The sequence below is a fragment of the Cynocephalus volans genome, chromosome 11, assembly GCF_027409185.1.
Source record: "Cynocephalus volans isolate mCynVol1 chromosome 11, mCynVol1.pri, whole genome shotgun sequence".
NCBI lineage: Eukaryota > Metazoa > Chordata > Mammalia > Dermoptera > Cynocephalidae > Cynocephalus > Cynocephalus volans.
Genome location: NC_084470.1, coordinates 70,877,418 through 70,901,410, shown reverse-complemented (window position 1 = coordinate 70,901,410; position 23,993 = coordinate 70,877,418). Strand labels below are relative to the sequence as shown.

General features: G+C 38.0%; 1 protein-coding gene across 1 annotated transcript in view; it reads right to left on the bottom strand.

Annotated features, from left to right (window-relative positions):
* LOC134390120 (receptor-type tyrosine-protein phosphatase gamma-like) overlaps positions 1–23,993 on the bottom strand; it is a 228,059-nt gene that overhangs the window by 186,382 nt on the left and 17,684 nt on the right. The window contains exon 3 of the mRNA XM_063113408.1: positions 22,550–22,698. Coding sequence (XP_062969478.1) covers positions 22,550–22,698 — 149 coding nt within the window. The remainder of the gene's footprint in view (positions 1–22,549; positions 22,699–23,993) is intronic.

Below are 23,993 nucleotides of genomic sequence, written 5' to 3'. Positions count from 1 at the left end.
ATCTTAAAAGGTTATCTTTTAAAGTGGCTCTCCTTTCTACCGAAGACTCCTCTTCTCCCCTTCAGAACAAAAAACATGCAGATTCTGACTTCCAGTAAACCACTGTCTTATCCTTTCAGTAATTAATGGATGCTTTGATACCAGGAATCCTAAAGAACATTTTTCAAGCCCTAAATGCAGGCTGGGCTGATTCACACATAACACATCTAAAAAGATCTGGGGAATAAATAATCACGAGTTGCAAACACTTGCCCAGAGCATTTGGGCACCAAGCAGATTTCCAACAAGTGATGTGATTTTTTATTATAACAAGGAAAATTACTTACTGAAACACAAAAAAGTGCCTTTCTTCCTAACCCCTGGCCTTGTCCTATAGATGAAAACACACATTTCCTGGGTGATCATTTAGCAAATCCTTTAAAAAAAAAAAAAAATCACACTGGCTCTGGGGCACATTTTTTGATGGATTTGGAAATCTGTGTTCATGAAGGAAGTTTATTTCTTTGGCTAGACTTCTGACTAGGTTAAAATCTGATTAAACTGCCTACAGGTAAATTTTTGTCAGCTGCTTGGTTTGAAACACAATTCGGACCTTGAAAATATTTGCAGAAATTAGATTTAGCATGGTGTAGAGGCTTTTTCAGGTAGGTGACAAATTATTTTTAAGCAGACACTTGCTTTCGCCAGGATACTGAACATCTAAGACTCTGGCTGCCAAATGGGGTATGAGAGGAGCTGACTTACCCTGACACAGCCCACTGCATTTTTGCGGGGAGGGTGGGATGGCAGAAGGAATGCTGTAGCAACCACTTTCTATCACCAGAATTGGAATAGAGTGTAGGCAGAGGGTTAGCTTAAGGGAATGAGTTCTGGGGACAGTTAGGGCACTAGGTGGAACACAGACCTCCTTACCCTCACGACATTCTTTGAAGATAGATCTACCCAGAAGGTGGGTTTTCTCTGCCCTATTAATTAGTGATTTTTAAAAAATCATTTGCAGAAAAACCATTTTAGATGAGTATAATGAACTTCATCCTCAATGTGCCCTATTAAAAAGCCACGGGGTTGGGGGTAATATGGTAAAAGGCGGGGGAAAGATGTTAAATAGTAAGTCACCCTTTTCCTCAGAGAAAACCTATGCTGACTTTACATGGTTACTATAAAAGAGTCTTGCTTTGATTCAGTAGTAGTAATAATAATAATAAGAGCAGAGAATAATAATAATTGCTACCATTTATTTGTCCAATTGTGCCTACCTTGCCAAGTACTGTCAACATAGTATTTGTTTTGTTCTACACAATAATCTTCTGAGAAGGATTTTTTACACCTATTTTTAAGATGAGAAAACTGAGACTTGCAGAAGTAAGGTTACATGCCCAGGTCATGCAGGTAGGAGCGAAGGGGCTGGCATTCAATCCTAGGCACACATGTCTGAGTTCAAATCTCATGCTCTAAGTCACCACATTATTCTTTGTGCCTCTGAGATGGGCACAGAGGAGGTGCCCATGGTCACTGTAATATTTTACTGCGATACAGAAAAGACAAGAGACACAGAACATAAGGACTTGTCAGGGAAGTAAAAAGCAAGGACAAGTAGCTAATATAAAAAATATGTGAATGTCAAAAATATTCCATTTTCAATCTTTAAGCATGAAGTTGTTTTTTTTTTTTTTTCCCCCATCTTTTTCGTGACCGGCACTCAGCCAGTCAGTGCACCGGCCATTCCTATACAGGATCCGAACCCGCGGCGGGAGCGTCGCCGCGCTCCCAGCGCCGCACTCTCCCGAGTGCGCCACGGGCTCGGCCCAAGCATGAAGTTTTTGAAACCCTCTGTATCCAAGAAAGACTAAGACTAATCAAAAGCCAATATTTAATACAGTCATCAGCAAACCCTTGTATGTGATAAAAGCTGCTTCAGCCCTAAGAAATCAATTCCATTATGGCTATTTATGCAGCGACACTAGTAAATCTATGAGAAATAAACTGGCTTCACTTACACCATTGATTACCCAGCCTTAAGACAGATGGCATTGCATATTTTAATGCATGGGTTGCAAAATCATTTTTCTCTTTAATAACATACCCTTTATTGAAAAGGAAATCATTTAAGCATCATGACAATAAAGCATTGTAATTTCTATTAACCTTTTGAAAAACTTGCAATTACAAATGTATCAGTAAAATATGAGAAAGAATATAAAAATGGTCTTGCCTTCTAGAAGCCAATACTTGAGGAAGTGACTGCTAGAGATTTTCTCTTCTTACTCTGATAAAAGTTAGTTAGGTCATCACTGATGACTACACATAGCCTAGCCCAAAAATTTTTTCCAATTAGATTTTTTATTGTGCCTTTATGCTAAAACATTTATAATTTTTACACAAATTCACAAGAGAATTGTTCCGAAACTTGATGATTTTTAAGGATAAATTCTTAAGAGGAAAATCATTAAAACAACTGAGGTCACATGAAAAGAATTCAAGGGAAAAAGATTACCACAAAATCTTGGAACCCTTTTGAGGTCCTAATTAACTCTATTTAAAAAAATAATTGATGAAAATTTGGTTACTGTGAAAAAAGAAAAATAGTCATCAAAAGAACTGGAAAAATGGTTTTTCCATCACATTACATTGAGAATTCCTCAAAAATAATTGTAGATAGAGGAACACAAACACCAAACTTTCTGAGTCCTTCTGCTAAGGTTGCAAAATAAAATTCTCAAATACCAAAGCAGAACATAAAAGCAAAGTTCCCCATAGTAACATGAACACATCTGCATCAAGAATATGCATGCTGCTATATATATATGCATTCAGACCTATAATTTTTGTTTTTTACAATAAGTTCATCTCCTGAGTGCAGAGGTGGGTAGTGACAGCTAAGGCACTACATATTAAAAAGTTTCAGTGTTTCATCCCACTCCCTGTTACAGCGTCTAACTCTGACTTCACTGCCCACATATGAGAACCTTCTGGTCCAACTCCCAGCCTATTACATAAAGATCTCCCTTCTAACTGGGGTCACAGGTGTAACTTTCACACTCCTGGATAATGACTCTTATAAACAACAAGAAATTGCTAAGATTAGGTCAACACGACAGAGGTAACAACCTGCTTTTAAAGATAGATTATTACTGAAAATGTGGTAAATAACTTCCCATTATCTGATAATGGCAAATTGGAAAATCTCATGTCAAAACCGACGAAACAAAAGTCCTACTTAATGATCCTAACCCCAGTACTATAAATTAAGACTAAAGCATTTGTCAGATCTACTGAGTTTAAATTAATTCATTAATTGATCAATCCTTATCTATCAGATAATGTGTTAGAGGTTACAGAAAAAAGACTTGCATCCAAAATATTTTACTTTCTTAAAAAACCCACGATCTAAAGGGTAACAAAATGGTGAAATGGCCAAAATGATTATACAGAGACGTGAATTAGCTGGAAAATCCACCCACAGCCGGTGGAACTCAGATGAGCTCTGATGTGACTCCACTTACCATTTTATCTCTGTGTAATTACAGGTAGTGCAGACTACCTAAGTTTGATGAAATGGAGAATCACAATCAGCTAACGACAGTAACAGTGCCAAATATACTTTTGAAGTTGCCTGGCATTAATAAGCATATGTACTATACCTTTTACAGCAAAAACCCCAAAAAGGTTAACTAATGAACTTTCATCATCTTTCAACTATTGCCAAAATAAATTAAATCACGGAAAAGTGAAAAGACAGGGATTCTGTAACAGCCTCTTGGAAGAAATAAAAATACATTCCTTACTACCAACCAGGTTGGCTTAAACCAAAGTATTAGGGCAAAAAGGATTTGAAAAAGGATGAAACTGGGTGTCCAGAAAAGAGCTGGCAATGCATACGTTAATTAGCTTGACTTAGCCATCGTACAATGTATGCCCATATCAAAACATTATGTACTACACCATAAAGACACGACCTTTTTGTGGGTGTTAATCTTTTTTTCAAATTTAAAAAAAGTTATTAAATTTTTTTAAAAAAGAAAATAGTTGGCAACCACTAAACAGACACTTTCAAACAGTCTTATTTGTCTTTCCAATAATGACTGAAAGCTAGGCTTCTCTGAATCCCTTCTTGTCTGAGAAAACAACTAGGATATGTCCTAAGATAAACTTGTCATTGAGGATTCAAGTATTTCCCAACAGTAATGTGTTAATAACACTGTTATTAAAGGATTATTGCACAGTATCTTGTAATCTTATTAGTATCTGATAAACCTGACATTAACACAGGGTTTACTATGTTCCAAACCACTATTACAACCAATACCTTCTTTAACATTTACCACAGAGCAGGATAGGTTTTAATTTCTTCATATTCAAGAGTTGGCATTGCCAAAGTTGGCCCTGGGATATCTGAGAACAGTCAATCTCCCAGGATTTCCATATCAGTAAAGAAGGCAGATTTTTGATACATCTAAGTTTTGGGAAGTTTAGCTATTTTTGGTAACCGTGTGTGGAAAAGATTTTTTGTTTGTTTGTTTAGGAGTGAACAGGGATGTTGAATAGAGCAGAATGTAATGCACATTCAAAAATAATATGTGGAGGACTACACAGCAATAAGAAATATTCCAAGCCAGAGGGACCACTTACTGACAACTTTAGAAGAAAAATGGTTAGAGAAATCCCAGCAAGAAAATGTAAAAGAACTGGAAGAAACAGGGTCTTTGGCAGAATTTTCCAAATGGCTACACAGCAGGGAGATATACATTTGTATTAATAATGCCAATGGACAGTTTAGGTAAATATCATAATTCTTTAGCCAAGGAAAAATTTTGATTTCCTAATGTTATTATTATGAGGGGGAGAACCACAATGTCTGCTCATTAACATATTTAAATGAGGATGATTCGAGGACATGTTTAAATATAATGCAGATGGATAGTTCACTGACTAGATAATATGCACTGTTACTTTTTTTCCTATTTTAATAAACTATTTAGAACAGGTAATTTAATCACAACATATGTAGCAGTTAAGCTGTTTTTCAAGGTTAATCTAATTAATTAGTGAAGTATTTTCTTAAGTAATAAGTTCATTTCATTTTGAATTTATTTTTTATATTATTTTAATAAACATGCAGTAAGGCTGAAGAACAAATTTTAAAAGAAGAAAAGTCAAGAAAAATAAAAGGCTTCAGGTAAACAATATACCACCAAGAAATCAATTACACATTTTTATTAAATAAAGTGCAGTAATAGCTTTTATTTCTGTAGAAGCCACTTCCAGCTCATGTGCAAAATACCTTTGAAATTCAAGTGCCACTAGGTTTGTTATCTTAAGCTATTGCTAGGTGAATTTCAGACCCAAAAGGTATTATCATTCCAGCTCTTAGCAAATCGATTTACTAATCCACCCAAGACTCTATCAAGCCTGGGCCAATCTTTCCACCTATCACCAAAAACCAGGGTTCCGTCCCCATTCATAAGAACATTAGGTATGTCAAATAAATTGAAGGTCCTATTCAAATCCCAGTTCCCTGCCATTTCTGATCTCTACTTCCATCATTCACACCATAATCTACTTAAATTGAACAAAGCCTGTTGGGTAAGACCTGCTGAACTTTCTATCCTCTCCTGAGCAAAGAGAAGGTGACAAGCATTGTGCCTGCCACTCATTTATGTCAAAATGAAATGTCCATCAATAAATATTGGTACCAATATCAGTGTGCCAAGGGCCAGGACTGGAACTAGATTTGACTAAAAGATAGAGACATTTTGTGATCTAGTTCTTGAAAAACTGTCCTAGAAGATGCTTTGTATGTTGAAATTAACTAAGATAAAGAACAGTGGATTCATTATTTTATTCAACAAAAAACTTAAATAGGACACTGACAACATATATGGTACCATATATGGGCACTGAGGTTACAGAAAGAGACAGCAATAGTCCCTGCACATAGGATGCTGGTAGAAAGTCACAGCAGCCTTCACTGTGAGTTTTCACAACTCTAGAAAATTCATGAGACCAGTAATGAGTTTATGAATAAGATTTTATGGAAATTGTTCATATCCTGTATATTAGTCTTATACAAAAAAGAATCTGTTTCTCTCTTTCCAGATACTTTACTGTTGGTGGGGGAAGAGGGAATCAAAAAGTAATACTAAAATCTGAATGACCCCCCCCCCCAAAAAAAAGTACCAATATGCACAAAATTTCACACACAATTTCAGGAAGTTTATTAGCCCTATATTAGAAACCCTTATATTGCATGCTGGTGAAGGAAAGTAGTTATTACTATAGACAGATTCAGAATTTATATATAAAGTTATATCATATAATATTAAACTAATCAACTTTTAGTACAGCATCCTGAACATTCTCAACTCATGAAGGTTAAGGTAGACACAGAGAGCTGTAACACAAAGATTGTGCACTTGACATTAAACATCCAGGACATCAAATCCTAACTGATCACCAATTCTCGCTCATGAGTAAGTTGTGAAGCTCAAGACAGTGTCTTTAACATAAAGGGTTTAGCACACATATGTATATAAATACATACTTCTGGCCTTTTCAAACAAAGGTCTCTACCTTCTACTAAAAAAGTCAGAAGTTCTGATTAATACTGGCTTATAGTCCCAAATGTCAAAAAGTCAAATAGCATTTTAGACAATTCCTAAGTTTCACGTTCATGTCATAGGCCTGACTCCTAGAGAACCTGAGTTTATCCCACATACATGATCTACGTAGCTGTGATGTTTGTAACATGGACCAGTGGAAAGACCCAAAATATCCATTAATAATGGATGGCTAAAATAAATTATGTTACATCCACACCATGGAGAGAAGCAAAAACGTATCTATGACCTACTATGTGACACTAAAATATGTGCTTTATTGCAATTGTAATTTCCACAAGAACCCTCATCAGGTAGATATTAGTATTAAATGTCAGCTTACAGATGAGGGGACAGGTTATACAGATGCCCACAGTCACAGAGTTTGATAAGTGTCAGTGACTAGATTTGATCCCCAGCAATCCAGCTCTGGAGCCTCAGCTACACAGCATTAAAATAACAGAGCGAAGCCCCTGGCAAGCACTTGCTGTTGGCTTAGCTACTGTGCTTCCAGCTGTAGATGGAAATAGCTACTTACTGACAATGAAAGACTTCCATCATCCAGTAAGTGGAAATGAGTTTGTAAAACTAAGTACAGCATATTGGCATTTCTGGAGTGTTATGTTTTGCAAAAACAAACAAACAAACAAACAAAAACATGTACTCTGTTTAACTCATATATTGTTTGAATTATTTTATAACGAACATACATTACTTTGAGAATCAAGACTACAAACTATTTGCACTTTGAGAAAAAAATTATTTTTATGCTTTTGTATGTTACCTGTATGCTTGTTCTTACTTAGAAAAATAAGGTTTTGAAAATAGCATCAATTTAGAATCATTGTTTTGTTTTTGGTTTTTTTTCCTGATTTTCAAGTAATATGTGTTAATTGTGAAAAATGTGTAGAATGCAGCAAGGTATAAGTAAGAAAATTAGATTTCATTTCTGAAAGACTGAGAAATATAACAAAATATGGAAAATATTCACAATAAGTGAAGTGATAAAGCAGACTGTGGACACATTCATCTTGATACTGACCATACTAATATCTCCCCCACTCCTGCCAAATACTGGAAGGAAATTAATCAAAATGGTAACAGATCACTTGTCTTAACAAGTTCAAGGAATTGTGATTGTTGTGTCTTCTTCTCCGCCCCACCTCCATTGGTTTGTATATTTGTTTATTTATTTACTTTTAGCTCTCACAAATAAATGACAAGTGAACAGATATGATGTTGACGGGTGGGAGGGGAGATTAGGAGGGGAGAAAGAAGAATCGGGAAAGGGACATGAGTATCAACTACATTGTATATCGATGAATTAAAATAATATATAAATTTTAAAAAACAAAAAAACTGTAAACTGAGATACAGAGGCAAATTTTTATCATTATTTTCCCTATATTAAATAGAAAACAAAATAACCATGGTTAAGAAGAAATAAGGGAATTAGCTTCAGACCATTAGCTGTTTGACTGGAATAATTCAAAGCTATGTTTGCGATGCTAAGAGTATTTTTTTTTTTAAAAAGGTATCAGATCACTCCATGATCAATAGAAAATGGCACCTAAACTCAGATTACTAGGCTCCTTAACTGATTTCTATCAAGATGACTTTAGGCTCATGGAGATTCCTATTAACATGACCCCTTTTACCTCAATTTTCTTATCTGAAAAATAGAGATATTGATTATTAACAGCTGTTTTTAATGGAAAAAAATGTTTTTAAAAAGTGATGATGAAAAGACATAATACATGCAGAGTGCTCTAACTATACACAATAAGTACTTTTTGAAAAGGTTACTAGCATTATTATCCCAACAGTTATTTTTTGGTTTTGTTTAAATTTTTTTAATTGACAAATAAAAATTGCATGTATTTATGGCATACATGATGTTTTGATACATGTATGCATTGTAGAATGACTAAATCAAGCTATATAACACATCCATTACCTCACATACTTACCAGTTCTTTTGTGATGGGAACATTTTAAAATCTACTCTCAGCAATTTTCAAGTATTGTATTAGTCAGGGTTCTCCAGAAAGACAGAATCGATAGGATATGTTATAAATATTTGAGAGGGGATTTATTAGGGGAATTAGCTCACGCTATTGTGAAGAAAAGTCCCACGACAGGCCATCTGCAAACTGCATGCTGGTAGCATGGCTCAGCCCAAGTCTGAAGGCCTCAAAACCAGGGAAGCTGATGGTGTCTTTGGTGTAAGTCCTGGAGCCCCAAAACTGAAGAGGCTCGAGCTCTGGTGTCCACGGTCAGGAGAGAAGAGTATATCCCAGCTCCAGTGGATAGTGAGAGGACTTCACCTTTTTTCTCTGTTTTTTCTCTCTCCGGGCCCCCAGCGGATGGGATGGTTCCTGCCCACACTGAGGGCAGATCTTTCCCACCCAATCCACTCAGGCTCTCATACTAATCTCTGCTGGAAACACCCTCATGGACACACCTAAAAGGATAGCTTCACCAGGTTTCGTGGCATTCCTTAATCTAATCAAGCTGACACCTAGAATTAACCTTTACAAGTATACAACACATGGTTATTAACTATAATCACCACGCTTACAATAGATCTCCTGGGCCGAGCCCGTGGCACACTCGGGAGAGTGCGGCGCTGGGAGGGCAGCGACGCTCCCGCCGCGGGTTCGGATCCTATATAGGAATGGCCAGTGCGCTCACTGGCTGAGTGCCGGTCACGAAAAAGCCAAAAAAAAAAAAAGATACAATAGATCTCCTGAACACATTCCTCCTCCCAGGACTTATTTTTGATACAAGTATGGGGAAGATCTTTAACTTCTTGACACCTGATTCAGGAGGTCCCCAGAGGGGCTTAGGGAATAAGGTTTTGAAAAATACTCCCTGAATTATATGAATGAGTCGGGTCCCTGGTTAGCATTTGCCATTAGCCTGGGCATTCACGTGAAAGAAATGCAGTATTTTATTTGAACAGGGAAAAACAGTCTGTCAATTGAATGTATCTGTTCTTGCTTTCATTTACCAGTAATAAGGAATGGAGAAAATGACTCGAATTTGGTTTCGGAAAATAAAAAAAATGCACACTTGATTTTGATGTAAATCCTGGTGAAGATTTACTCTTCTGTTCTCTTAGGTTCCATGAGATCAAGGGCTTGTCTTGTTCACTAAGAAATTCCCAGTCGTTCAGCATAATGCCTAGTTCTCAACGAATACACAGGAAGGCACTGGTCTGAGATGGCCTGAGGGTGTGAAAAAGGAAAGGAATCTGGCAACTTTGTAACCCTTTGTGTGTAGACACTGGAGAAGCTTCCAGTGAATGAACCCACAGCACACAACTCTTACAGCTTCTGCCTTAGTTCATGAGTGAAACTGATAATCTCAATCTAAAATTCCCAAAGGCGTGCCTTTTAATTCTGCTACAGTAATTGCTCATGTACATATTAACAGCTCTCAAAAACCTGGACCTCATCGACTAATTAGAACAATCTGTCTTAATATGTAGATGTAATGGTTGTTAATATAAGAGCAACACTCTGGAAGAACAGACCTTAAAAAGATCATTTTCTGAGCTGCACGATTAACCCTCAGCCTCGCAGCATGAGGCAAGCAGATGAATGTGTTTATTTGGGAGTAACTAATTTATTTGGGTCTTTCACATCCTTAACACAAGAGGTAATTTGGGAGGAGGATTTGCTTCTTTACACATCCTTTTTATGAGTGAATTAAAAGTTTGCATTATCAGGAATTAAGAGTTTCTTACCATTCAAACCAGTGTGCCCACAAGATGAGGAAACAATACGAGAATGTTGGTTTCTTAACAGGTATTACTGCTTATCCTTTTATGGGACCGTATTCACTAGCAGCTGAGATTCAGCCGTGAACAGACAGACAGACCTCTCTCCTCCAAATGCTTCTATGCAGCATATGGGGGTGGGGGAAAGGGAAGCAAGTTGATAAAGAAATAAACAAATCAATAAATGATTTCAAAAAGTGATGGGTGGTATGAAGTAAATGAACCTGGGTAATAGGAAAGAAAGAGACTGAGAGGGGAGAACACAGGCCATGTTATAATGGGTAGAATTAGGAAAGGAATGAGGCAAGAGAAGGGATAATCAGGGAAAGAACATTCTGCAGAGAGGAAAAAGCCAACGGAAATAGGAGTTGGCGGGGACGGGGTAGAAGCCAGATCAACTAGGGCCTTGTAGATCTTTGTAAGATCTCTGGGTTTATGCAACATATGATTGGAAACCACTGGAATATTTTAAGCAAAGGAAAAATGCAATGCAATTCATGTGTTTCAAAGAGAGCTTTGGTTACTGAATAGAGTGAACGGGGTGGGAGCGGGGCAAGAACAACTTTTTAAGAATCTGCAGCAATGACTGAAGTCAGAGATGGTGACGGCTTGAACCAGGGTAGGAATTGTGGAAAAGAAAAGAAACAGATGGACTGAGGATCTGCTGCTTAATGTGATGAGAAGATTACTAAGGTAATAAGAATGGCTAATACGGAATAAACTCTTAGAATATGCCAGGTCCTGCTCAAAGCACTCTATATCTATAAACTCAAATTTACCCTATGAGGAGGGGATTTGCTTTATTAACATTATGTTTCATAATCACTTCTCTGTTACATTCTTCTTTAGTATATAATATACAGTATATTGTGCAATGAAAATTGGTACATAATACGTATTACACAAAATTTGAATATTAGAAAATCAAAAATTTTAAATAATTTTTAAACCTGAATGAAATACTATAAAATATTACACTCTGGCCAGTTACCATAATTTTCTCTCCTCAAACTGTTCTTTTTTTTTTTAAACCAAGAGACACAAACTCTACTGCCCGAGAAAACATCACCCTCATATGGCCCTTGACGAGCATGTTCTTTCCTCAAAACCATCAGAATCAGACCTATTCTTCATACACCCATCCCTGGCTGAAGCGGCCATCATTTCTCCTGAAAAATTACTATCCTCTTCTACTTTAGTTCTTGGCATGCACAGGAGTTACCTCTTCTCAAAGGCAGCCAGGGGGATTCTCCTAAAACATAAGCCAGACGACATCACTCTTCCACTGAGAACATTCCAGTGGCTTCCCATCTTACTTGCAGTAAAGACCGCAGAGCTTCCTGTGGTCCACAAGGCCTCACATCACTGGGACGACAACTGCCACTCCGACCCCTCTCGCCCTCTCTTCCTCTGTCTCACCGGCACTGGCCTCCTGGCTGTGTCTCCAGCAGGCCAGGCAGGCTCCTGCCTCAAGCCTCAGCTCCTGCTGAAGCCCTTGAGATCAGGACACTCTGTGTCTCCTACAGAGCAACTTCTATATATCGTTTAGAAACTCAAGAAGAGTGTAAGGACATAATTGTCATACTGTATATTTTGTGGCATGGAAAAGATCTCTCGACTGAACCATCTGGGGCAGCATTTCCCCCAGCGTATTTAGAGTTCCACTTCAATTGAGTTTGGGAGATTCCTAGTTAGAAGAAAACAAGCTGGTTTCTCTACGGAAATACTTCTCAAGACTTGTACTATGTTAGCCCATCATCAGGCTATAAGAGGAAGACTTACTATGCAGATTCTCCAAATACATCTGGTCACAGACTGCTTTTTACATGGAGCATTAGACTAACAATATACCAGGGGCATATTTTTCTAAGGGTGCTCCCTATGTATAGTTATGATATTTCAGCTCACACTTAACCTTTCTGATAAGTGAGACAAAGAGCGACAAAGAAAGAGGCAGAGAGAGTCAGAGGCAGATTCAAAGGCAAACACAGAGGCAGGCTGAAAAATGGCAGAAAACCATGGAGTGGGGTTTCCTTCAATCCAAGTCTTACTTGATCAGGGAATGGTGAACACTGAGGCACAAACTAAGAAAATTCCCTGAAATACTGAACTTTATAAACCAATGCAATGAAGGTTTTAATAGGGAGATTCAGAAATCAAAGCTGTATCTTGTAGGTAAGAGCTGGGATTTAGAAGTTATTTTACTATTAACCCAAATATCTTCCATGTATTAACTGGGGTTTTAAAGTCCTGACTTTTAAGACATCCTCAAACACTCCAGAAATGAAATTTATATTTTAAAATAAAATAAGGTTTTGGTGAATTTGCCCAGCTGGTCTCCATATATCACAGTAAATGTATCAGTGCCAGGCCATACAGTCCAGATTGGGAAGCTTTAGGAATTTCCTTCCTATTCCATTAGAGGGGGGTGCTATGAAATTCTATGCTAGCAACTTAAAAGGGAAGAGAGGAAATAGACTTTCTTTCAAACTTCACTTCTTTCTATTCCTGATAAATCTTTCTGACTGTCGCTTCTGAGTGACAGTGGCACTAAAGAACTTGCTAAAGGCTTTAGATTTAAGATGGCTTGAAACCTTCCTGCTCAAATTTTGACAGGACAAAAAAAAGGAGCAGGGGTGGTGCAGGGGTGTTGTTGAGCTATACACCCATAAATCCTCTTGACCTGAACCTACAGTACATCTGATCTGGCTGCCTGAGGTCTCTACCTTCAGTGCACAAAGGTCTCCCCAGCCAGCTTTATTTGAGTTCCTAAGCTTGGAAATGGATTCTGAGAATAGTGTTTAAAGCTCCAGGAACAAATACTGCTGAAAAGAAACAACAAGGGGAAAAAACTTAAAGCTTATAAAGAAAAAAAAACCTGTACCACATCTAGCTGAAGGCTTTTAAACAAATAAGTCAGACCCTGATATAGAACTAAACTACTGTATATGCATTTTTTAAAAAAACTTTTATTGAGTATATTTAAGGTATACAAGTTATGAGATACATATATATAGTAAAATGGTTACTATAGTGAAACATATTAATATATCCATCATCTCACAGTTATCCATTTCACCCAAAGAGTAGCTATAATCTACCTACTCGTTTAGCAAAAATTTTCAATGGAATACACTATTGTTAACTATAGTCCTAATGTTGTACGCCAGATCTTTAGACTCGTTCATCCTACATATATCTGCTACTTTGTATCCTTTGATCTATTTTTTTGTTGGAACAGAAATAAATATTACCAAAAATTCAGCATAAAATTTCCTCCTAAAGAATTTCTGAACAATGGGACAGAATAGAGAACTCAGAAATCAACCCACATACTTACAGCCAACTAACAGATCTTTGACAGAGGCACCAAGAATATACACTTTGAAAAAGACTGCCTCTTTAATAAATGGTGCTTGGAAAACTGGACATCCACATGTAGAAGAATGAAATTAGACCCGTTCCTCTTGCCATATACCAAAATCAACTCAAAATTGATTACAGACTTAAATATAAGACTGGAAAGTATAAAACTCCTGAAAGAAAACATAGCGGAAACACTTCAGGAAGTAGGACTGGACAAAGACTTCATGAATAAGACCTCAAAAGCACAGGAAACAAAAGAAAAAATAAACAAATGTGATTATATCAAACTAAAAAGCTTCAGCAAAAGAGACAGTTAACAGAGCAAAAAGACAACCTATAGAATGGGAGAAAATATTTGCAAGCTATGCATACGACAAGGATTAATATCCAGAATATACAAGGAACTCAAACAACTTCACAGTAAGATAAAACAAGTAACCCGATTTAAAAAAGGGTATAGGAGCTGTATATGCATTTCTCAAAGGAAGATATACAAATGGCCAATGGACACATAAAAAATGTCCAACCTCACTAAGCATCAGGGAGATGCAAATCAAAACCACATTGAGATATCATCTCACCCCAGTTAGACTGGCTATTATCAAAAAGACAGAGAATAACAAATGCTGGAGAGGATGCAGAGAAAGGGGAACTCTCCCATACTGTTGGTGGAACTGTAAATTAGTGCAGCCCTTATGGAAAATAGTATGGAGTTTCCTCAAACAACTACAGATGGAAATGTCACACAATCCAGCAATCCCACTGCTGGGTATATACCCAAAGGAATGGAAATCATCATGTTGAAGGGATACCGGCACTCCCATGGTTATCACAGCTCTATTTACAATAGCTGAGAGTTGGAACCAACCTAAGTGTCTATCGACAGGTGACTGGAAAAGGAAAATGTGGTATATTCACACAATAGAATACTACTCTGCCATAAAAAAGAATGAAATTCTGTCATTCGCAGCAACATGGATAAACTGAGAAAAATTATGTTAAGTGAAATAAGCCAGGCACAGAAAGAGAAATATTGCATGTCCTCACTCATAAGTGGGGGAAAAGGAAGGATGGAAGGATGGAAGGAAGGAGGGAAGGAGGGAGGGAGGGAGGGAGGGAGGGAGGGAGGGAGGAAGGAAAGAAGGAAGGAAGGAAGGAAGGAAAGAAGGAAGGAAGGAAGGAAGGAAGGAAGGAAGGAAGGAAGGAAGGAAGGAAGGAAGGAAGGAAGGAAGGAAGGAAGAACAATCACAATAATACATTGAACTTACAAAAGGAGAGAACAAAACTGAGGTTACCAGAGGAGGGAAAGGCAAAGAGGGAGGGGGAGTTCACAAGAAATTGGTAAATGGCCACAAAAAATTGTTACATTGTGTAATGCTGAATATACTAATTATTCTGATTTGACCATCACATATTGCACACAGGTTCTGATATTCAACACTGTACCCCACAGATATGTACAATCAATTTTGTTTCAATAAAAATAATAAATAATAAAAAGAATTTGTTAGCCTTATAGCCCGTTTATTACCTAAAATCTATTACTGTGGTCTGTTATGCGTAAGTCCGCATGTTTCAGTACGGTAGCCAACTACCTACATAAGGCTACTGAGAATGTAGAATATAGATGTGGCCGGTCCAAATAGTGATGTCCTGTCTGTGTAAAATACAATCTAGATTTCAAAGACTTAGTATAAAAACAGAATGTAATATATCCCAGCAACAACTATTTATATTGATTTTATGTTGAACTAATAATATTTAGAATATATTCGGGTAAATATAATAGATTATTAAAATCAATTAAGTTTTAGCTGCCTTTATAATAATTTTTATATGTTATAAACTATATTATTCTAGAATATAAATTGTATAAAAAATAAATTGTCAAAATCAAATAAAATTAACCGTTTCCTTTTGCCTCTTTTAGTGTGGGTTCTGATAATGTTCAATTACAATGTATGGCACCCATTATATTTTCTATCAGTGTTTACCTCCAATTTAACCAGGTTTTCTTTTCAGAGAGTGTCATCTCCTTGACTGTAATTCTCAGTATGATTAATCAGCTATCAGCACACCACATGTCAGCGACATACCGTCATACAGCCCTGAGGCAACTTCACATCTAAGCATGACTGTGGTGACGATTGTCAGACATCATGGCGACTTAACACACCAGGGACCAAAGCTGCTTTTACCCTTCAAAACCTGCTCTCCGGCTTGGTACAACCAGACATTAACTCCTCCACTGAGCATATTCTAAGTACCGGGGCCTCCTCAAATGTTCCTCTTAATTAACACAGGACATACACATAAAAGATCAGCCAGATGGAAATTAAATATTTCACTAGCAAAGGATGAAACACTCTGCTCTAAAATGGAATCTTTATTTCAATGAGGTCATTAACTAAATTTCAGCCAATTCTCTTGCCATCTGAAGGAAGTCACTGCAGAGCAAACATGGTTGGCTACACCACAGAACAGCACACACCAGGTAAGCACAGAAGCATCTCTCAACACTCCCAACATTCCGTGAAGAGGCTCATGGAAAACTGACACCAACTTAAGCTCCATGGACAAAGGACTCTGTGAAGAAAGCAGCTTTTGTGAGAACCTGCAGCAACTCCAGGAATTTACGTAATGTACATGACACGGGAAAAGAAAAAATGTGATACTGTAAAAGTTGTTTTTAATAAAAAATATCTGAGTCCCCCTCTACTGACAGTTCTGTTTAATGACAAAGCAAGACAGTACCTAGTTCATAAAAATACTAAACAATTGTTTTCTGAACAAGCCAAGATGTCTTTATAATTTTCAAAGTCATCGAAATGCCAAATCACTATTGGTGCCCTCTGAAAACATTATTTAAATAGGACCCCATTTCTTACAAGGAATATGGACTAAAGAAAAAAGGAGGAAGTTATAAACCTGCATTTCAAGAGAATGATATTACTAACTGCTACACAAAGAAAGAAGAGACAGTGGTCATTTACGTTTGGAAAACATTGTGTTAAATAAAGGCAAACAGATTTCTTCAGTGGAGAATTCTCCTGAGACCTTAATATGCTAGTGTAGAAAATAAATCTTAAAAAAGATATTTCATATGTCTAAACTTATCTCCAGCAGAAAAGGAAGGACATATAAGGGGTGCTAGCCTAACCCAACACTTAGTCCATGCTTTAGAATATCATGCTACTGAAGCTAGGATTTAAAACGTGGGCTTTAGTTGCCAGATGGGCTGGTCACATCTGAGTTATGCAGTAGCCTGCCATGCCTGCGTCAGTGTGGAGATGGGGGCAGGCACTCTGTGAGGCTTCTGTGTTCACAAGTGCATGAGCTCAGCAGGGAGAAGGAACGCAGACACAGGTCACTGGGTATAACCTAGGGGTCACCGCAAGATAACTAACCAGAATGTGATACAAGCATTCCTGGAAAGAACCAAGATCCATTTCATAGAATAACAGGCAAATCATTAGTCTAGTTCTTTCATAGCATGGCAGGATATGAGCAGACAGGAGAGACTGCAGGAGAAGGTCAAGGTAACCCACCTGAAGACATGGATAGGGAAGACAACTGCAGCCCCAAACTGAATGTTAAAATGGAAATCAATCCCAGAACAAGGTCAGCCTCAGGCTAGCAACTCACTGACTCCAGGGGACATTCCTTAACTTTGACTAAGAATGTTGTCCCCTATTATGACAAAGAAGGGAGGAGGAAGGGAGAGGTACCTGAACACATCCATCCCTCCATACAGACAAATGATTCAACATGCTTGTGTCATGGTGTAACTACCCAGTACCCTTGGAACATAAACCAGTGAGGCCATGGACACCTTTCCATGACCAAAAGGTGTTGGTGTTAATTATAATTTTGGTGCAAAAAGTAATTTGGTGGTAAGACCTGAGGTAAAGAGATGTGAAGCTACTTAGAGTATTGATATTTCCACTTAGTTTAACAATTCATCTGCTTGCTACGGAAATATTAATTGGTTCAAGGGGTACAGTTCCAGACCCTGTTGGTGTTTTCTGTCATGTACATGGCACATGTGCTATAATTTCTTTCTAAAAAAGATTCGAAATTCTAAAACATCTGGCCTCAATGGTTTCAGATAAGGGATTGCAGATGTGTACCGCATGGTAATGTATACATGGTATGTATTAGGAAAAACGTCCTTGCTTCTATTTACTCACTAATATGCTCTAAACAGAGCTGAAATGAACCAGCTGTGAGTATCACTGGAAAGGGCACACACAGTCTATTTGGATCATTTAAGCTTATTGAAGACTTCAACTCACAAAGCAACAATAAGTTTGAATCAACAACTCCTGCAATCTCTTATTGTAATAAATAAGATTTTAATTACTTCAAACAACAAGTATGCAATGAACCTCTACTTTAGTGGAGCTCTGAGAGGTTTTATCTGAAGGTTCCTTTTGCATTAACTCCAATTTCAGTTATTAGCAGAAACATGACATGATTCAATTCCTATTAGTGTTATAAGAACCTTTATTTAAGTCACCAACCACAGAAGAATTAGGTGTGGAATAGGGAGAAAATTTAGGACAGGATAGAAGCTGTCATAGATGACTGTGGTTAGATGGTGTATTAATCTGTTTCTGTTGCTTATAACAAAAATACTTGGAACTGAGTAATTTATAAAAAAAAAAACTCAAAATTTATTGCTCACAGTTTCAGAGGCTGGGAAGTCCAAAGTCCAGGGAACATATTTGGTGAAAGTCCTGGTGGTGATGACAGTGACCCAGGGGTCTCACATGGCAGAAATGATGGAGCAGAGAGAGAGAGAGCGAGCAAGAGAGAGAGAGAGAGAGAGAGAGAGAGAGAGAGAGAGAAAGAGCTCCTGATGTACTCTCCTTTTAAAGCCCTCAGGACCATGCCCATGACAACCATTTTTAATCCATTCACTAGGCATGGTCCTACAATCCAATCACCTCTTCAAGGCCCCACCTTTCAATTACCATAATAGGATTTCCCACCCTCTTATCAGTCACAGTGGGGATTGAGCTACTAATACATAAAACTTGGGGGGCACAATCCTTATCAGACAGACAACAGAAAGCTAAAGAGCCATGGAAGAACTGGAGCAGGACACTTTGACACCACTGTTTTAATCACTGGAACATTCTTAACTTTTTGACTTTAAGGATAGTTAATTATATCTGCAAAGTCTCTTTTGCCACACAAATTCACAGTTTCCAGAGATTAATGAGTGCACATTTTGGGGGCTGGCGGGGAGACATTATGCTGCATACCAAAACCCTCACTGACCTCTCTTTATGCCTTAAACTTATGAAATACCACCTGTCTCAGGGCCTTTGCATATCCCTGCAACTCCAATTCATCTCTTCCATCTTCATAAATTTGCTGACTGCACAGAGGCTTCCACCTACTGGTTAAATATCCTTCTGCTTCAGAGACTATATCACAACTGAAATTACACAGCTAAGTATGTAACCACTTGTTCAATTTCTGTGTCAGCACTAGAGTGTAAATACATTGAGGGAAAGGACCATGATTTTCTGGTCTACTTTTGTAGCCCAGCACCTGTACAACAGAAGACACTCAAGAAAAACCTGCTGCTAGGCAATGAATAAAGCTGAATAATAGGAGGTTAGAACACCTGAAGATCCAAATTGGGTCTAGTCTCCTAGGCGAGGCATTGTAGTCTGACTCTTGACTTTCTTTTCTAACTTTAACTGAGCTATAAAAAATGCTGGCTATTGAAGAGCTTTCGTTTAGTTTTTACAGGAACTTTTGGGGTTAACTATTAGACTGAATGTTAACTACAAAACTGGGTCCAGGATCTCAGCCAGAAAAACTCAGAGAGGTCTAATTTCTGGATGTCTACAAAGTTGTCATAGGTGACCTCGAAGAATTCCTGGGAAGCAGCAAAACCTACAAAGGTGGATTTGTTGCAATTTATCCTCAGGGAGCAGATCCAGCTTCTTGTGGGGCATATGCTTAAAATTCAGCTTGCAGCGCTAGAGCACTGAGGGAGCTATTGAAATTCCCAAGGTCATGACTGCATCTCAAGCAGAAACTAAAGGAACCAGGACCAGCAATGCTGTTATGCATAAGGCAAGGTACGTTTCCTCTCTAAAAACCACAGAGGATGGAATGACCTCTCAAGAAAGAAGCCCTCATTATTCAAATATATTTAAAATGATGCCGCACAGGTAAAAGAATGTTCAATTCCACTAAACAGACTGCTTTCTCTACTCCAGAGTCTCACGACAGTGACATCAATGACATGTTGGGGCCAGATAATTCCTTATAGTAGGGGCTGTCCTATGAATTGGGATGTTTAGCAGCATCCCTGGCCTTTACCCCCTAGAAACTAGGAGCCTACCACTGCTGACAATGGTGACAACCAAAAATGTCTGTAGTCATTGCCCAATGTCACCTGGGAGATGTTGTCCGCAGTTGGGAACCATTGCTGTATTCTAGCAATCCCAGTGCAGTCTTCAACAACAACTCTTCTCTCTCATACAAACTATATACAAAACAAATAACGTCCCCAATGCTGATAAATTACTCTGTGATAAATTAAAACTTTATTACATTCATTCTAATTTCTTGGAAAACATTGTAGTTATATGAAAAGAAATAAACCAAGCCTGAGATGTTCAAACAGTATAAAAATCTCAGGGAGAGCTTGTGCTAATAAAGAGCTTAAATAAAGCAATGTAACATAAAATATTACAGACACATTTTAGGTAAAAGTGAGCAAGTTTCCTGTGCATATTTTAAAGTTAAATTTGATCCAGTTACCTTTAATCTCTGAAACTCAAGTTCCTCCAAATATATCACTAGTAATTTAACATGTTACCACATTTTAAGAAAGCAGGCTATGAACCAGATGGGCTTCAATGACAAACCCTATTAATACAGGCAGCCTTACCATCTGACATTACTTAAAAGAAAAAAATTGGTCAAACAATGAGTCTGGGCACTTGTAGCTGCCATTTCTAATTAGCTTCTGAGTTCAATGGCTTTCTTTGAGTGAAGAAAAACTAAAATATTCATTTAAAGTCACAAGGTTTCAAAACAACGTACATTTATTCTACATACTTTTGCAGAATTGACCATAAGGAGACAGGCCATCTTGGCATTAGATATGATTACAAATGAGGCTAAATTCCCAGTTCCTAGCTCCAGAGGTCTTCTTTTTCCAAGGTAGGCGCCAGACTAAGTTTTCAAGCTTTCAAGCACAGGTCTTTTGTCCAGAACAACATTAAGTGAACAAATAGCAACCCAATTCTAAGACAAAGAGGCTTCAGAGCAAAGCTGGCTGGACACAAACTACCCCTTCAACTCACACTTTCAATGAGAACCCGCCGGCAAGACCAGAAGGCGAGCTCCGCACTCAAAAACATGATGTAATTTTGCTTCTAGGAATCAAGTTTTCCAAGTGCACATGAAGCTAAGACTTCCAAGAAATGATTCATTCCATTTGAAGGGTGGAGAAGAGCCCATTAAGTAGAAACCATACTCATGAGACATATAATTTGCATGACTAGGACAGGAAGTCCTGCAGATAGAAGAGTCCTAATGCAGGGAGGATTCTGGTACTGAGAATGTGTCAGCTAAAAAAGAAAAAATATGAAGCATTTCCTCAGAGTAGTTACCTCTGGTGTCTCCAGGAACAGTGGACAAGAAGCCAATCTACATTTCAAAATAAGGATCTATAAACCAAGAAATTTTATCTTGTCATCTCGTAGGGGTTCTTCAAGGATACCCAGAGGGCCCATGAATGGGCTTGAGGAGCTAGGGAAAGTGATGAGACCCTATAAATTATATGTAAGTCTATGTGTACATACATACATGATTTTTCTGTGTGAAGGGGGTGGGGGGGGTCTCAAGTATTCACCAGATTATCAAGGCAGGACATGACTTAATAGAAATTATGAAAAACTGAAGAGTTGAAAACTTTCCTTGGCCACTTGGCTCCTTTGATTAAAATATGCTCCCAATGCAACGTTTCTCGATGTTTGAGGACAGCCATAGGCTGGAATCACACCCATTTAATTCTTCCACAAACTTGTAAGCCTTACCACATGGGGAACCAACAAACTTGTTTATCACAACAAAGTATTCACACACTGACCATGAGTAAAGGAACAAATAAAGTTAGCACTGGAAGAGATGTACTGTCCCTACCCAACATTAATAAAGGAGCTGGAGATGTGCTCTCTCGCTCCCCCAGGCTCAAGGCAGACTCATCTGCACATGACATCGTGCACCCACACCCTTCTCCAGTCCCAGCATGGATCTGTGAGAGGACTGGCTCAGGGAAGCAAGATGTCACCATGGATCCCAGCAACGTTAACAGCGACCCACACCACCAATGGTCATGGCCTCTTTCTCAACAGCTGGCAGGAGCAAAACTACCTTAAAACATCTTTGCTATTTGAGAGAAGGTTCTGAGATTCCTCTTCAAATGTCACTAACTTTTCTGTTTTCTACAAGGTGAAAATGAAGTCACCCATGTTTCATACAAATGTGACCTTCAGAAAGCAGGGTTGCAGAAATGGACAGTGAAAAGAAACTGTGTCAAATGTGACAAATAATGTTGACAATCAACCAGGGTTGAGTCTACTCAAACCACAATGCCTGTGACTTCTATATGTTCCTCCAGTTGAACAAGGAAGAGACTTCCAGAGAGACAAAGTTAGACACTGTACAAGTTTGATTTGCAAAATGACTGAGGAGAAGGACACAGTATCTGATCAATGTAAAGACCCCAAAAGCACTGTCACACTTTGAGATTTTGAATTTCTCTCACCTCGACGGGAAACCTCCTTCCATTGATGCTGTGTTCAGAGCCTGCTGAGCCATTGCTGTGGCCCCAGTGAAATTCCACCTTCTCAGCTTTGAATCTGCCAGGCAGGCCAGCACCACTGACAAAATAGTCATCTTTCAGAAGGATGGCAACTGTGTAAAACAGAAGGGAAGGGAGGAAAACAAAGTGAGTTTCAAAACCAAACCAAGGATTTCTCCTGTTGCTTCTGATAAAGTTCATGATTATCATAACGTGAATTATTTCCTCATCTACCTGTTACAAAAACAAGTCCAAAACACCAGTCTGAATAAGATCGAGCATTCTAGCTACAGAGGCTCTCAGATCAAGCGTTAGCTGTAAATCGTGACAATTCCCAGAAAATGATCTCAGAATTTCTCATCCATTTAACAGATCAAAAGGGGGGGGGGGGGGGAGACAATGACAGAGTAGGTTGCTCTGAATCAGTGTCTCCTAAATCTGCTTGATGATCAAAATTATCTGTAGAGTGAGATTTTTTTCTTTTTAAGCACTGATTCCTGGGGATAGCCTGAGGTTCAAGGTCTGGAATGTGATGGGAAATATATGTAATAAGCCAGATGTGTGAGGCACATTTCCTTGATCAGAAAACTTAGGCAAGATATCAGGAAATAAAATTTACAGGTTCTTCTAATAGTAAGGCAACAATAGTGAGAAGATAGCTGAGATTCGGGATTGTATTCTTTACATGTGACAAAGATGCCCAGGAAAAGTGCAGTGCAAAATCTACTCACTAAGTCACTCAAATTCTGGCAGATAACTAGATGTCCTTTACAGCTTCTTTTAATCCCAAGCATAAGAAAATTTCCCTTAGCCCATCCAAAGCAACACATGAGCGCATCTGCAACACAGGAAACCTCAACCAATTGAAACCCTACATTTCAAAACCACACCTCTACTCCTTGAAACATGGGAAAGAGAAATAGAGAATAACTTGGATTTATACTAAAAGAAAAAATTATTTTTCCTGAAGGAATGTAATATCTAAATACATAAAAACCATTCTAATTTCTAATTGATACACTGCCTTTTTTGTGTGTTGTCTAACATGGATTCACTCATTCATTCATTCAACAAATACTTATTAGCTGCTAAATACATGTAAGATGTCAACCAATATACTGAATGATTTGTGATCAAAAGCCAAGCTTGTGTAAGCTGTGAGAAAGCTCTCACATTCTCATTGTCTCCTCTTCTTAAAAAGATTCCAGTTAAAGCTTTAAAGAGAAATTCTGCATGAAAAGTAGATCTCCATAAAAGATAGGGGCTAGACTAATGGCCCATTTCTAAAACAGTGCAATTAGTTTCAGTACTTCTCTGTATAAAGGAAGCGTTAAAAGCAAGTGGAGGAACCCTGCTTGTATAAATCCCCTTTTATTGCATTCAAAAGGCAGTTTTTCTAACTTCTGAA